General features: G+C 42.9%; 1 protein-coding gene across 1 annotated transcript in view; it reads right to left on the bottom strand.

Annotated features, from left to right (window-relative positions):
- Positions 1 to 14434, bottom strand: part of WDR70 (WD repeat domain 70) — a 122681-nt gene that overhangs the window by 104227 nt on the left and 4020 nt on the right. Inside the window, exon 3 of the mRNA XM_064140403.1 lies at positions 5428 to 5623. Within this exon, the coding sequence (XP_063996473.1) occupies positions 5428 to 5623 (196 nt within the window). The remainder of the gene's footprint in view (positions 1 to 5427; positions 5624 to 14434) is intronic.

Consider the following 14434-nt stretch of genomic DNA (forward strand, 5'->3'; position numbering starts at 1 on the left):
TTCAGGATCCTGACTTCATCTAGCTACCAAAGTTAGTATGTATTCTAAGGTGGCAAAAAATGGACCTCCAAGCAGAGAATGATGGTATTTCTCTTGTCTTCAGGTTCTTCTCAGGATAGCCTGATAAATTTCTACAGAAAGGGACAAATTCCTACCGGGACATTTTTAAAGGCTCTCTTCATAAACCAATGATTGGTGCCACATCCAGCTGGCGGCCAGTCACTAGTTGGTGCCACATCCAGCTGGCAGCCAGTCACTAGTGGTGTCCCTCAGGGATCTGTGCTGGGCCCCATCCTCTTTAACATCTTCATAGATGATCTGGATGAGGGCATCGAGTCAGTCATCAGCAAGTTTGCAGATGACACTAAGCTGGGGGCAGATGTGACTGAGTTGGAGGGCAGAAGGGCTCTGCAGCGGGACCTTGACCGCCTGCACAGATGGGCAGAGGCCAATGGGATGGGGTTCAATAGCTCAAAGTGCAGGGTGCTGCACTTTGGCCACAACAACTCCATGCAGAGATACAGGCTGGGGTCGGAGTGGCTGGAGAGCAGCCAGACAGAGAGGGATCTGGGGGTACTGATTGATACCCGCCTGAACATGAGCCAGCAGTGTGCCCAGGTGGCCAAGAGAGCCAGTGGCATCCTGGCCTGCATCAGGAGTGGTGTGGTCAGCAGGAGCAGGGAGGTCATTCTGCCCCTGTACTCTGCACTGGTCAGACCACACCTCGAGTACTGCATTCAGTTCTGGGCCCCCCAGTTTAGGAAGGACACTCAGATGCTTGAGCGTGTCCAGAGAAGGGCGACGAGGCTGGTGAGAGGCCTCGAGCACAAGCCCTACGAGGAGAGGCTTAGGGAGCTGGGGTTGTTTAGCCTGGAGAAGAGGAGGCTCAGGGGTGACCTTATTGCTGTCTACAACTACCTGAGGGGTGGTTGTGGCCAGGAGGAGGTTGCTCTCTTCTCTCAGGTGGCCAGCTCCAGAACAAGAGGACACAGCCTCAGGCTGCGCCAGGGGAAATTTCGGCTCGAGGTGAGGAGAAAGTTCTTCACTGAGAGAGTCATTGGACACTGGAATGGGCTGCCTGGGGAGGTGGTGGAGTCGTCGTCCCTGGGGCAGTTCAAGGCAAGGTTGGATGTGGCACTTGGTGCCATGGTCTGGCCTTGGGCACTGTGGTAAAGGGTTGGACTTGATGATCTGTGAGGTCTCTTCCAACCTTGGTGATACTGTGATACTGTGATTTCAAGAACCACTGTATACTTGAAGTATTGAAATGGGCAAACCCTGAGACTGATGGTATCCTATTACTTACTACCTGTGAATGAACTGCCCTTGGAATTTCTTTATAACATAGAAATAAGAAAACAGAGAAAGCAGAAGAATCCTGCTTTTAAAATACAATAACCAGTTTGGCACAAACATGCACAAAAAGTACCAAAATGAAATTTAAGCCAATACATGCAATCTCAAATCCTCACAGACACTATGACAATTACAGCAGTGTGGAATGTAGGTGAGAGAACAACCCAGTAAGAGTGAGCAAATGCATATAAATAGATTTTTGCAGTTGGCTGTGGGTATTAAGAGCTTAGAAGTATCTATTAATACAGACAGGCACAGGGTAGATAAACATTGCACTACCAAAATTTTGCACAATAAAGGGAGTGGAAGAGTTCTGGATAAGACACATAAGCTAAGATATTTAGTCCAGGATGATAATTACTGTTCAAATGATAGGCTTGTTTACAAACTTGCACCTAAGGAATTCAAATAACCATAAACTATATCATGAACTGCATGCAATTTCATCTATCTACCCCAAAGGATGAAAGACTTGAGATGACCTCCTTAGAACTTGTATTTACAACAAGGTGTGGCATGTTAAGCCAAATGTTTATGCAGTAAGCCCCTCTCACTGTAAAAGTGCCAAGCCGAGGGACTGTTGTCAATGTTTCTCAGCTTCTCCCCCACGCCTTTTCTGAAAGAAAGATGGCATAAAGCAAGTCAGGCAGTGTGGTATGAGGGCCTGCCACAGAGTATTAAGAAAGAAAAAATTAAATCTAAAGCTGGATTGTTGGGGGTTTTTTTGAGCAGAGATGGGTGGTTACAAGTTACTTTAACGTTATTTATTCATCTGATTTCAAATACGAACATTTAGCCCAAGTGTTTGGATTCTCCTATCAGTTCCTGGCCTGTTCTTTGTTTGCAAATACATATTGTCTACTGATTGTAGACAACAATATGGGCAATCACAGGAAACTACCACTGGATCTTCTAATAAATCCAATGTATCATAACTTCCTTCCCTAAGAAAAATGTATTACAAGCAGCAGCTGGACTAAGCCTGGGACAATTTATACCATTCACAGACAATTGGAAGGACCTGCCCTTAAAACTGCAGTTGTTACATGCAGAAACTTTCTTTACTACTAGGCTTACACTATCACACACAAATATTTGCTATTTTAAAAGCTGGTTTTCAGAAATTCCTCATCAGAAAGGAAAAAAATGTCACCTGGAATCACCAGAGACAGGGATACAAGAAGGAAAGAGAGACAAAGGATCAGCTTGATACCTGGCACCCACATGGCACTTTAGGGAGAAATATCAATGATGACAGAATACAAGACTGCTGCAGAGGGTAAAAAACAAGACAAAACCCCCAAAACAACTGGCTCCTGTCCTCATCAAAGAAACCTCTAGGTACATCACCATTTAATCATAAATCAGAGGAACAACTCTGAAGGAGTTATCTCAGAAGAAAGGTGATATATTTCATGTTAAGACAAATTAAGCCATTAAAGTTATTTTATTGTTGGCAGAGAATTATTCCATGTCAGAATTTTGAAATTATTTTCTATTGATAGATACTGTGATTTTTACTTTGGCATCATCCTCCTCTGTACACTCTAGTGAGACCCCACCTGGAGTAATGCATCCAGTTCTGGAACCCCTAATACAAGAAAGATAAGGACGTGGTGGAATGCATGCAGAGAAGGGCCACGAGGATGATCAGAGGGCTGAAGCACCTGTCCTGTGAGGACAGAGTGAGAGAGATGGTGTTGGTCTATCTGGAGAAGAGCAGATCTTATTGTGGCCTGCTGCTATCTATAGGGGCCTACAGCAAAACTGGGGAAGGACTGTTTAGGGAGTCAGGTAGTCATAGGACTAGGGGGAACAGAGTAGATCTACAAGGGGGTAGGTTCAGATTGGATGTTAGGAAGAAATTCTTCACCACGAGGGTGGTGAGACAGTGCAACAAGTTGCCCACGTAGCTGGTAGAAGTAATCTGATCTAGTGTGGGTTGTCCTTGCCCATGGCATGGGGGCTGGATAAAGAAAATCCTTTAAGGTCTCTTCCAGCCCTGACCACGAATGACCACTATTTCTGTGATTTAATTTGGGATGACACACATATTTAACATCTTCTCCAGAATTTCAATATTTTCTGCAGGAAAAATTAATGGAGATATAAAACTATTTTGACAGTTTTAAGGCACAGAATGCTCACAAACTCCAAGACTTAAAACAGCAGAACAAGAACAAGTTGTCTTTAAAATGATTCAGCACTCTGTGTCACAGTGGACTTGTAAAACAGGTATGGGCAATTTGTAGACACTGGAGGATGATTAAGCTACTTATTTTTCCTTATGAATTCCCACTCCTGATATTTTTGGTACTCAGAAAAGGCAGTAATACAGCTAATGTACTTGAAGAATTAATGTCACTGAGATGTATGTTTATTTTTATATTTAAGACAACAGGAACTGTGACATCATGACATTTGCTTTGCAAGAGACATACACTAACACTCTGGATGACACTGAAATAAGCTGGAAAGCAACTGAAGATAAAACAAACTTAGGGCCAAACATTTTCTTCTAAGCACTTTTCCAGACCAAGAGCTACTATTGCAAATATCTGTTGGAGAGATTCACATCTGATAAAATTTCTTGATAAAGCAATGTACTCTAAGATTTTACCCTGAACTGAAAATATATGAACAAGCATACCTGAAATAGGATAGAAAGATGAAAACTGGCAGAAAAGAAGTAATGATTTCAATATAACATGACACACAGCAATTGAAATCTGATGAGTCTATGACACCTTCAGGACTGCTGCACAGTGCCTTAACAGATATAAAGTTAAGGGAATTCCTGATATGCACAAATAGCAAGTCTAATCCAAAGTATTAGAGCATTTTCAATAAAAGTTTGGGATTTATCCTCAGTTAGTTGGAATCACAGTAGATGTAGTGCTAAAATTTAAAGTTTCCTTAAAAAATACACAGGTTACTGTGAATCAAGCAGATCCTACAAACTAATAAAAAACTCTTAAGGAGTAAGAATTTCTCATCACTTGTCCCCTACAAAAACACAATCAACCAACTCCCCCCTTCCCCATGGCATCCCAAAAAAAAACAAACCAATACATGACAAAAAAAAAACCAAAACAAAACAAAAAACACACAACCCAAACACCAAAAAAAAAAAAAAAAACCCCACGACCAAAACAAACAAATGAAAGCCAGGATAAACCACTCAAATCATGCTCATACGAGATCAGAATCACTCTGAATATAAGTTCTGTCATTGCTCCTCTTGCTCAATCTAAAAGCAGTTTTATTAAGCTTACATTATGAAGTTCACAAGATACACATGATAGGAGCTTTTATTGGAAAAGAACAGAACACCTAGTCAAAACTGAAAAGGAATTGATAAGAAACCCTTGAGACACCTGGGAATTCATTTATTAGGATTAGATTTATATTCACGCCACAATCCAGGAAGTTCTAGAGAATGAACGCCAAACCACTAGAATTTAACTAAACAGAGAGAGAGAGATCTGTCAACTGAATATCTGCAATACTCAAGGTAGGTTGTTGGTTTCTTGCTTTTAGCATAGATAGTAAAGAGAATCTACATTCACACTAACTTAAGTGGTGCTTACTTAGATTTAGAAAACGAAACAGAACCACCAACATTACCACAGACCATTCCCCAAAAACAGTACTAGCCTGATTGTTCTCCCTAGATTAAAGTTCATTTCTACCTCCTCTTTGTTGTAAAAAAATCCTATCTTTACAGAACCATAGAATCATAGAATCAACCAGGTTGTAAGAGACCTCCAAGATCATCCTACAAATGTAATGGGAAACAAGCCATATAAAATATTTATATAAAAGACTTATTCATATAGTTATTACTTAATGCAAAACCAAAGAAAAGTAACCAGTACATACTAACTGATGACTAATTTCCCTTGAGTTTCACATGCATACATTTTGATTTAAAGCTTGGTATTTTCTCCTGAAAACCATTTGACAACAGTCATACTTCACCTGCAAAATCTGTCTAAAAGGACATGCACACTTAGCAATGACAGTGCACTGAAAGCATAATAAAACATTAAAGAGGAACAAAATACTTACATTTTCGTCCTCCTCTGTATCATCATTGTCGTTATCATCGTCACTGTCCTTGAACCCAGGTGGAAGTGGTGGCCCAATGAATTCAGCATCATCATCGTCAGTACCCTCTACTGAACCTTGAGCAGAAGTTTGAGATTGCATAGGACCAACTAGCTCTTCATCTGAGCTATCTCCACTTCCACTAGAGTCTGTCTCTCTGCATGGAAAAAAAAAAACAAACCAAAAAAAAATTATGAGACTGCAAATTCTGTAGGAATTTCCAGATAAATGTTGAGCACTATGGTAAATTTGTAAACACTGAAATCAGCAGCCATACATAAAACTATTTTTTACAGAGTGCAGGCCCACTGTCATCTTGAAAACATAAAAAAAGCTTTAAAAAATGTAATACTATAATGCCAGTTTAAAAAAAAAGTGGACAATACAAAGTTTTGAGCTGCTCACTACATGAAGGAAAGGCACTGAGGTGCTGGAGCACATCCAGAGAAGGGCAATAAAGGTGGTGAGTGTCTAGAGAAAGTCTTATTAGGAATGTATGAAGGAACCAGGATTGTTTAGTCTGGAGAAGGGCTGAGGGGAGACCTCACTGCTCCCTACAGCTACCTGAAAGGAGGGTGTAGTAAGGTGCAGGTCAGTCTCTTTTCTCTAGTAGTACCAGGCAACAGGACAAGAGGAAACGGCTTGAAAATGTGGCAGGGAAGGTTTAGAGTATGTTAGAGGATATTAGAAAAAAAAATATTTACAGAAAGAGTGGTCAAAAATTAGAAGAGGTCACCCAGGGAGGTAGGAGTCATCTTCCCCAAAGGTGTTCAAGAAACATGTGTACACAGCACTCTGGGCCATGGTGGGTTTTAGGTTGATAGTTGAACAAGACCTTATATGATTCTGACCTGATCTAACAATGGTTCTATAATTTTGAAATTGCATAGAATCCAATAGAGTATTTTCAAGGTTCTGCTTCAAATCGTACATTTTGTAGATACTCTGCACTTCTGTTGACTGGATAGAACCCAAAACAGTACAACTAGCCAGGCCCATAACCAGGGTAAGAACACATAGCATGACACTGGCACTGTAACACTGGTAAAAAACAAACTGGATCGAGCACTTTTGACAAAATATTTCACATGATCACAAATACATATTCTAAAAGTTACATTAAAATATCATTTTGCTGCTGCCCAAATCAGTTATGCGAATGTGTTGTTGGGAAACTACTGAAAAGCAGAGCCACTTAGTCCGCGTTCATTCAGCTCATTTCAAATAACGGTGCGCCCTCTGCTGGTAGCCAGCGAATAAGCGCATCCTAACCTGACCCTCTCAAAGTGGTAAGCAGAAAACATATGACACCAAAATAAGCGGCACTGTTGATCTGCAGGAGGGTAGGGAGGCTCTACAGAGGAACCTGGATAGATCGGATGGATGGGCCAATGTTAATGGGATGAACAAGGCCAAATGCCAGGTCCTGAACTTGGGCCACAATAACCCCAAGCAGTGCTATAGGCTTGGGGAAGTGTGGATGGAGAGCTGTCTGGCAAAAAGGGACCTGGGGATTGTAATCGACAAGCAGCTAAATATGAGCAAGCAGTGTGCTCAGGTGGCAACGAAAGCCAATGGCATCCTGGCTTGGAATAGGAATGCTGTGCGCAGCAGAATCAGGGAAGCAACTGTCCTTTGTACTGGGCTCTGGTGGAGCCACACCTCAAGTACCGTGTTCAGTTTTGGGCACCTCATTACAAGAGAGATGTGGAGGTGCTGGAGTGAGTGAAGGAGCACAACAGAGCTGGGGAAGAACCTAGAGAATAAATCTTATGAGGAGCAACTAAAGGAGCTGGGGCTGTTTAGTTTGAAGAAGAGAAGGCTGAAGGGAGACCTCATCATTGTCTATAGCTACCTGAAAGAACACGGTTGATAGGTTGGTGCTGGTCTCTTCTCACAGGCATAGAGGGATAGAAAAGAGGGAATGGCCTCAAGCTGCAACTGCGTAGGTTTAGACTGGACATTAGGAAAAAAAAAAACATGGAAAGAGTGGTCAAGCACTGGAATAGCCTGCCCAGGGAGGTGATGGAATGACCAGAACTGGATGTGTTTAAAGGTCATTCAGATGTGGTGCCTGGGGATATGGTTTAGAGTGAACTTTGTAGAGAAGGGTTATCGGTTGGTCTTTGTGATCCTGAGGGTCTTTTCCAACCAGAATGTTTCTGTGAAAACTTTGCCATTAGGCACAGTGTATCATTACACTGACACCTTGCAGCAGAAAACAATCTCTGCAGATTCAGTGAGACCGCCAAAATTTGAAAGACTCTGTTTGGGAGCTTATATTTGAAGAGTGTGGTATGTGAGTTTAAGGAAACAGACTGCAAAAGACAGTCGAGTAAAGTTAAAAAAATAAAACTACAGAGGTACTGTTTTTTTTTTCAAGTTATCACTTAAAAACTATAAAGTACAGAAATTTAACAATAGCTGAACTAAGGAAATGTGTTCTACACTATGTGATTGCAGCAGAGAATGCAGGCTTACTCTGCCCCCCAAAACAAGCTGTAGACCAAGCAGGTGGTAGTTTATACAGAAAATGCCTGTACTGGATAAGCAACTGAAACTCTGTTTTGCAAAGAAATCAAAACAGACCAAAAATTCAGCACAAATCAGGTTCTCAGCTGGGAAAAGTTTGTAGGTCTGAAAGCTTTCCTGATTTCTCTGCTTTTATTTAACAGCCTAGTAAAAGGTACTACCTCTACACACAAACAGACATTTAAAGGATATGATTATTTAATAAACCTAATTCAAATAAGAGTTTGTTTTACTCGGCATACTGGGGCAATCAGTATCCTTGTACTGAAAGGAAGCCTTTCCAGCATGTGAGGAATGGGTTGAGACCTTTGAAATTCTTCAAAGCAGGTACCCTCAAAACTAACTTTACAATATTGCATGCAAAGAATTTGTGCCTAACAGGCATGTTTAGGCTAGCAAACCACCTGTATTTTCCCCTAAAGGCAGACTATTTAATTTTGATTTCGAATGAAATCAAAACATACACTGTAGCTGCCAGTGAATGTATACAACTTAAAGATTCAAGGGGTCCTTTCCAATCCCAGAATCACGAATTCTTAGGTTGGTTGGCTTTTTTGCAGACACCAAAGAACACCTAACTTCCCTGTAAAGTACCCATCCTTGTCACTCCCTCATTTGCTATGAAGGATAGCAAGATCTTTGAGGAACAGTAATCTCTCCGCACTTTGAAACAGTCAGAATCAAACCAGTTTGAGCACAGCAGGGACAGTCAAGTACTTCAGCTACAGATGCTATCTTCTAATCTTACCGGAATAAAAAGTCAAAGCACTAAAACATCACCATAAAGACAGACCAAAAGTCTATCTACCCTTCTGACAGCGACCAGAAGTGGTGGTGACAAAAAGGACAGAACAACTGGCATTTCTCCTACTTTAGCCTTACAGTCTTACACTAGCCAACTGAAAAATGAAGAATCGTTTTGCCAGCCCCTTTCCCAGGATTCAGAGAACCGTTTTTTGCTCTCTCTCACAAAATGAAAACCTCCTCAGTACCTGAAGCTCTAAGAAGACAGAAAGTTGCACTAGAGCAGATATGCCTGTCACCATTCAATATCCAGAATCAAGCCTGGGCAGTGCTGGAAGTCGTAATAAAGCTTTTAAAAATTCCCTTAGAGAAAATAAAGGCAAACCAACACAAAACAGACGGTGAGCTGGGTTTATCAGACGGGAATGGAGCAGAGGGAAAGATGGTAAGAAAAAGGGTAATAAGAAATGCAGACAGGTAAGAAGTCAGAAGAAAAGAAAGATGTCGGTACCGGTACCGTCGTTTCCCATGAAGTCTCATGGCCATAGTCCAAGTTCCTGGCGGTGGATGCACACTCCAGCAGCGTCTTCTGCGGCAGATGCAATATGTGGACCCTAGAAGTTCTGGTCCTTTTATACCCTTTTGGCAGCGGGGGCGGTCTCTCCAAATCACAAACCCGGATGTGAAATGAGGTGTGCACAGGGGGCTGCCACTGGCCTTTTAGAGGCATTGTTAGGGTGATTTTAAAGAGGGAATTCCTGTCTCCATAGAAATTATTGCTTTTCATCTGCCCACACAGCAGCTCTCCCCCACAGCTATTGTGTCCATCGCACTGTCTATTCAAGACCAGGTGCTATCACACCTTATTTGAGACTGCAGTAGACTCATTAAAGGCTATCAGCCCCACCCAGCCACAAGCACGGTTATACGACAATAGAAGGCTGGGCAATCATATTAAAACTGCTGCTAATATCTCACACTAAGTGGGCTTAATTAGCAAAAACCCCATCTTCACTAAGTGAACCAGGCGTGTGGGGTGGGCAGTGGATTGATTTTAGAGGACTCATCGAAAACTACAGAGAACTCCCTATGGTAGCAGAGATTCTCTTGGCATCAAAACTGCCTGAATATGTACGCCAGGATAGCCCCTGACACCCATGACAAGGAATAATGAGTCACAGTCCCCAAAAAGGGATTGAGTTTTCATTCTTCTCTTTACCGGAAAAGGTCTTGACCAGCAAAAGTTTATCTCCAAGTGAATTATCAATATTCCCCAGTAAAGACTGAGTTCTCTCTTGTGGAAAAAAAAAACAACTTTATCATTTTGTTCAGTGTGATATGTTTAATTTCATCATCTGATCAATAAGGGTTTGTTTTTTATATAGACTATGCACATGTAACTGTTTCAATTGCTGTTATAGAGGACCCGTCTCCTTGTCCTTATTGCAGGTGGCAGAAGAGACAGAACCTTGCCTAGCAAATTATTAAGGTCACCTAGACCACCTCTACTGCAAGTCTCAAAGGGCCTGGAACACCAGAAAGGTCCAACAGAGAGATTCCCCACAAAATTCAGTCCCTCTAACTACACAGTTCAGATAAATGCCTCCATTTCACAGGAGGAGACAACAAAATTATCATATTTTCCTATTTTTCAATAAGTGAACCAAATTCACTTTTAAAATCTGGAATTCTGTCTCGAGACAACATTACATTTGGAAGGCCAGAGGAAAGTGCCCTAATGAAAAGGACATGGAGACTGCCCCTCAGCTGACATGTTTTACTTGTTAATTAAGCTGGACTGGGACGTCGCAGGACAGATTGCTCTGAAGATGTTGCTGTTACAGGAATGGTCCACGACTTCACCACCTCTATTGAAGAGGCCAAGCTGAGATGAAAGCAATCTCCAAACAGACCATCAAACTGCTCCTGAATCATCAAAATGAAATTAAGTGGTTTAACAGGCTTATCCCAGCATCATGGATTGCAATGGAAAATCTTTGAGACTCATGAGTCCAGATGCTTTCTTCCCTATCTTCCTACTCTATCCCTTTTCATCATGTTCATACCATCACACTGAATAAGATGGAAGAAACAGCACAAGCAATGTTTTGAGCCAGGGCATGAAGTGTGATAGCCCAAACCTCTGTTGTCTCAAAACCATGCATGTGGCTGGGTGGGGCTGATAGCCCTTAATGTCTCAAACAAGGTGTGACAATACCTGATCTGTGCGGCAGATGTCTGTCTGCAGTGTGGGCAGATTGCTTGACAATGGAAAGAGATAATTTCTGTGGAAGCAGGAACTGCCTCTTTCAAAACACCCCAACAGGACCCATAAAAGGCCAGCGGCACCCTCTCTATTCACATCTTGAATTGTGATTTGAGACCAGCCCCGCTGCCAAAAGGGTACGAAAGGACCACAACTTGCAGGGTTCACATGTTGCATCTGCCAAAGAAAACCCACTGTCAAGAACATGGACTACGGCCATGGGAACTAAGAGAGGTGACATATTCCTCTTCCTCTTACTTAACTCTCTTTCTCTCTCTCTTATATCTTCTTCTCTCCATTTTCCCTCTGCTCCAGTCCAATCTGATGTCACAAATACAGAATTAACCAGGTTGGAAAAGACCTCCAGGATCATCGAGCCCAACCTATCACCTAACCCTTCTAATTAACTAATCCATGGCACTAAGTGCCTCGTCCAGTCTCCTTTTAAACACCTCCAGGGACGGGGACTACCCCACCTCCCTGGGCAGCCCGTTCCAATGCCAGCCACTCTTGCTGTGAAGAACTTCTTCCTAACATACAACGTGAACCTGTCTTGGCACAGCTTGAGGCTGTGTCCTCTTGTTCTGTCACCATGTGCCTGGCAGAAGAAACCAACCCCACCTGGCTACAACTTCTTTCAGGCAGTTGCAGAGAACAATAAGGCCTGCCCTGAGCCACCTCTTCTCCTGGATGAACGCCCCCGTCTCCCTCAGCCTCTCCTCGCAGGTCTGTCCTCCAGCCCCCTCACCAGCCTTGGTGCCCTTCTCTGGACATGTTCAAGCACCTCAACATCTTTCTCTAATTGAGTGTCCCAGAACCGGACACAGTACTCAAGATGTGGCCTGGTAAACCCAACTCACCAGCTCTTTGGCATTGGTCCACTCTTATTTAATCCAGGGGAAATTCTCAATCTTAGCACAGTCCCCCACTGCCCAAGGTTGGTTTAGGATACCAGGTCATGACAAGGGCACACAAATGTGAAATAACAAAAAGCTTTCTAAGAGTTATGAAAGCATGTGGGCATATCCTTACCATGCACTCAACCGCCTAATATCAGCCACTCTTACTTTCCTATATATATATACACACAAATGCCTTTATTTCAGTACTGTAACTACTCAGAGTCCTGTATTTCAAATGTAAATTGTCAGTTGTAGGATTGTTCTTCTGTGTCAAGGCCAAGTCACATTGCTCTACCACTTTCACTAGCTTTCTGGTTTTAGCATGAAGTAGTGAACTACAAATCATATCTTACAAGAAAATATAAAACTTTCAGAATAGACTTTCATGTCATGCCCTCTCTTCTCAATGCTTGGTCAAAAAAAAAATAAAAAGGAAGAAAGAAGAAAACTTATAATCAGTGGAACTCTGTTAAGTTACCAGAGCCTACCTAATAACATGGAATACTGAAAGGCAATGTTATTTTCTTTCATATAAAATCCCTGGAGTTCTTTTCTATTCAGTCTCTTAGCAAAATGAGATGACTGGGCTCTCTATCACCTGACTGCTTTCCATCTCATCATATACTTCACAACCACATCAAATTCTTGTAACCCTGCATTACTTCATTGGATAGGTGTCTAAGATTACCAAATTCAAATGGCAGCACAGAATATTTTCCTTCTTGCACATGACACAACACAGGACCTACAGGGTAGTATATCAGATCATGGAAGGAAGAACATGCCACTTGTGAGGAGTATGTAGGGAGGTAACTAGGAAGGCTAAAGCCTCGTTGGAATTGCAACGGAGGTCAAGAACATGAGAAAGGGCACCTTCAAATGCCTTGCAGGAAAAACTAACACTAGATACGATGCAGGCCTAGTGCTGAGGTGGGTGCCCCACTCACAGAGGACAAAAAGAAGGTGGAGTTACTAAATAAGGAAGACAGGGCAAAGGAGGACTTTTTTCTGGTTGATAAGGGCTGGGTGGATGAGAACTGGGTTAGGGAACACTTAAGCATCCTGAAAAAGACCACTGCTGCTCCAGAAAGGGTGAGGAGGTTGAAAAGACCTCTGGACTATGCTATGGATCACCATCGGGCCTGATATGCTCAGGAGATGTGTAATGATGTGCGAACTGGGTGGAGGCCCACCCCTGCAAGCACACAGGAAGACTGCCTGGAGGCAACACCTGGAAGACAATGTGACTAGGGTGAGGGGCCAAGGGAGAGCTGCACAAAGAAATTAATAAAAGCCCTTATCTGTACCAGTTTATGGAAGGAACATCAACACGGACATCTCAGCCTGGAAGCAGCAGCCCAAGAACTTCTCTACCCACAACCAGCACAAGAACAGAAGCAATAAATCCACTGAAGACACCCCATACTGCAAACATCACAGGACTCAGAAGCACTCTCTGACAACACAAGCCAACAGACTCTCTCTTCCTGCCTCTGGTGGAAGATGGAAATGTAATTCTTTTCCTGCTCACCCCCTCTCTTCCTCCTCTCTCTTTCTTTTCTCCTTTTGTCTATTCTGTTCGTTTTACCCTCATTTGTGCCTTAACTTCACAACGTTATTAAGAGATAATAAGCCTCCTTCCGACTTCTCGACTGAGGCAGAGCCCTGTATCTAGTGGGGACCCTCAGGGGTCAGTATTGAGATCAGCACTATTCAGTATATTCATCAATGACCTAGGCGAGGGAACACAAAATCACAGAATTAACCAGGCTGGAAAAGACCTCTAGGATCATGAGCCAAATTTATCACCTAACCCTACTAATTAACTAATCCACAGCACTAAGAGCCTCTTCCAGTCTCCTTTTAAATGCCTCCAGGGATGATGACTTCACCACCTCCCCAGGCAGCCCATTCCAATACCAATCACTCTTGCTGTGAACTTCTAACAAACGGCATGAACCTGCCCTGGCACAGCTTAGAATCACAGAATCATAGAATCAGTCAGGGTTGGAAGGGACCACAAGGATCATCTTGTTCCAACTCCCCTGCCATGGGCAGGGACACCCTACCCTAGATCAGGCTGCCCACAGCCCCATCCAGCCTGGCCTTAAACACCTCCAGGGATGGGGCCTCAACCACCTCCCTGGGCAACCCATTCCAGGCTCTCACCACTCTCATGCTGAACAACTTCCTCCTCACATCCAGCCTGAACCTACCCATCTCCAGCTTCGCTCCATTCCCCCTAGTCCTGTCACTCCCTGATATCCTGAAAAGTCCCTTCCCAGATTTTTTGTAGGCCCCCTTCAGATACTGAAAGGCCACAAGAAGGTCACCTGGGAGCCTACTCTTCTCATCTCTTCTTCTTTTGATGACACAAAACTGAGTACAGTGACACATAGGCTGCCTTTCAGTGAGACTCAGGCTAGTGAGCTGAGCAGGGAGACATTTAATGAAGTTTAACAAGAGGAAGTGTAGAGTCTTGCACCTGGAAAGGAATAACCCCATGGATCAGTTGGGGACTGAC

Source organism: Pogoniulus pusillus, chromosome Z (genome assembly GCF_015220805.1).
Source record: "Pogoniulus pusillus isolate bPogPus1 chromosome Z, bPogPus1.pri, whole genome shotgun sequence".
Classification (NCBI taxonomy): domain Eukaryota; kingdom Metazoa; phylum Chordata; class Aves; order Piciformes; family Lybiidae; genus Pogoniulus; species Pogoniulus pusillus.